The 2,414-nt window shown below is 41.8% G+C and overlaps 1 protein-coding gene across 1 annotated transcript; it reads right to left on the bottom strand.

Moving 5' to 3' along the window:
* Nucleotides 1–200: 200 nt before the first annotated feature.
* On the bottom strand, nucleotides 201–422 carry LOC147442917 (uncharacterized). Its single transcript, XM_086529783.1, has one exon. It carries the CDS (start codon nucleotides 420–422, stop codon nucleotides 201–203), a length of 222 nt encoding a protein of 73 aa, XP_086385909.1.
* Nucleotides 423–2,414: the final 1,992 nt, after the last annotated feature.

Raw genomic sequence — 2,414 nt, 5'->3', positions numbered from 1 at the left:
CCTTTTATGCAAAGGATTATGAGAAACCTGGAGGACTTCCGCTACCAACTTTGGGGAAATGTCTTTGTCGTCCATGATGTACCCAGCGTTTTTCCTAAGGTGGTAAGGCTATTGTTTTGCACAATCATTTTCTCCCAGAGTGCTTAATTTAGGCATGCATACGCGTAAGGACCAACCCGGTGTAGCCAAACTTTAGTGTCTCAATCAAGAACATCAAACTTTTCATCAACTTCCATCTCCTCCAGGCCGTCTTCACCTCCCAACTCTGCAGTCTCGCTCTCCTCCATAGTTTGCATGTTCTCCCTGCGGAGGCACAAAATCTCTGCCATAGCCATCTTCATAGAACACGTCTGCTGCATCTCTTCACCACTAAGCTCTTGCTGTTTAGCAGCCACGGGCTTCCTTAAGCTATCAAAAGACATGGCTTCTACGGTGATGGTGAACTAACGCGCAGTGTCAAAGCTACCTTTGGCTAAAAGCACGGGCGCTTACATGCAAAATAATAATGACCTTCTACTTCAAAATGTGTGCTGCCTACCCCATGATGGCCCTTAATTTGAAATTGCATGATGAGACCCCTCACGTCAAGGGAATCTCTTTTTAAGATATTCCACCCCACGAACTAATGACACCTTGGATGACATACCCTCGGTAATGTGACAATATACATTTCCGTTGCGATTTATCCTCAAAACAATTCCCCTGTGAAAAGTTAACATTCCGTAGCACTGACTCACTGCCAGACACTTCACATTCCCCAATATCCTCCAAAGATTCTTCCTTGAACTCTGGCACTGCTTGCACCCATTTCACTGCAATGTCCTCAGCTTTATTCACCATCCATTTTGGAACTTCGGAAATCTTGCCATAAAATTCTTCAACCTAAAGCCATTGACTGGTTTCAAAACAAGTGTACCAAAAACATCTCTCAATCTGAATGTGCCTTGGCCCAACTCTTCCACAATTTGATAAGGCCCAAAATATCTTAGCTTCAATTTCCCTGGGTGTGGGCCCAATTTTGAATTGTACTACATCACCCAATCACCCTTCTGAAAAGTTTTGAATTTAACCTGCCTTGTCATCCAAGTCTCTCTCCTCTTTTGTCCTATAGCCGCTGCATAGGCACTTTGAATCCGATACTCATCCAACTTCAACAACTCTCTTTGTCTATGCAACACAAAATCCTCATGGCTCAGCCTATGTTGAACTGCCAACCTCAGACTTGGAATTATATACTCCATGGGAACAACAACCTCAATCAAAAGGTGTCATCCCTATAGCAACTTTGTATGCTGTACAAAATGACCATAAAGCTGAATCCAATTTTTCATCCCAATCCTTTCTATTTTCTGAGACAATCTTCTTCAGGATCCTCACTAGAACCTTGTTGGTATTCTCAGCTTGACCGTTTGCCTACAGATGATATGGGGTTGACTTCTTGTGCAAAATCATATTTTTTGATGTTAACTCTGCAATCACGGAATTAAAAAAATGCACACCCTGATCTGATACTAACTCAATGGGACATCCAAATCTTCATAATGTTTGTATACAAGAATCTAGCCACACTAGCTTCTTTATTATCCCTCAAAGATACTGCTTCCACCCATTTGGTAGCATAATCTGTTGCAACCAAAATATACCTTGCTCCTGTTCTGCTAGCTTTTGGTGATATTGGCCCAACAAAATCCAATTCCCACTTCTGAAATGGTTCAAGTGGCAACATTGGGTGATCCTGCATCTTATCCATTGAAGTGGGTTGTCCAATCTTTTGACATTGCAAACATTCTCTGGCAAACTGATGTGCATCCTTGAGCAACAATGGCCACCACAAACCAGCTTGCATGACTTTCCTCCCAGTTATCTCTCCTGAAAAATGTCCTCCTGCTGTTCCATAATGGGCCTCTTGTAACATTAAGAACACATCTCTTGATGATCTGATCTGCTCCTTTTCTATACAATTCTCGAGCAATAATAAAAAATGGCCTACTCCTCAATGCAAATTTCTTCCTCTGATCGGATGACATACTAGAAGGCAACACTCCATCTGTCAAAAACTGCAACATTTGGTCATACCAATTGTCAAAATTTTGTCCTTGCACATGAAACAAATCTGCATCTGGCAACTGATCTGACACTCCTGGTGGCTCTTCAAAATGCTCCAATCTACTAAAATAATCCTCCACTACATGCTGATTCCCTTGTGTATGCAACACTGTATAGTCAAACTCCTGTAATAAAAGCATCCATCTGGCAAGTCTTCCCTCCAGCTTGGGCTTCTTAACCAAGAAAATAAGTGCCTGATGGTCCACATGGAAAACTACTTTATTCCCCAGCATGTAATGTTGAAATTTCTCCAAAGCAAACATCATCCCTAAAGCCTCACGCTCTATAACTATATAATTCTTTTCAGC

This window comes from Adiantum capillus-veneris, chromosome 14 (assembly GCF_014529385.1).
Source record: "Adiantum capillus-veneris isolate H3 chromosome 14, ASM1452938v2, whole genome shotgun sequence".
NCBI classification, from domain to species: domain Eukaryota; kingdom Viridiplantae; phylum Streptophyta; class Polypodiopsida; order Polypodiales; family Pteridaceae; genus Adiantum; species Adiantum capillus-veneris.
Note: the sequence above shows the minus strand (reverse complement) of the source record. Positions and strands in the feature narration are given on the sequence as shown.

Bases quoted from the DNA above. Each gene is read 5' to 3' on its own strand.
- LOC147442917 (XM_086529783.1), bottom strand. From the start codon at position 422: ATGTCTTTTGATAGCTTAAGGAAGCCCGTGGCTGCTAAACAGCAAGAG.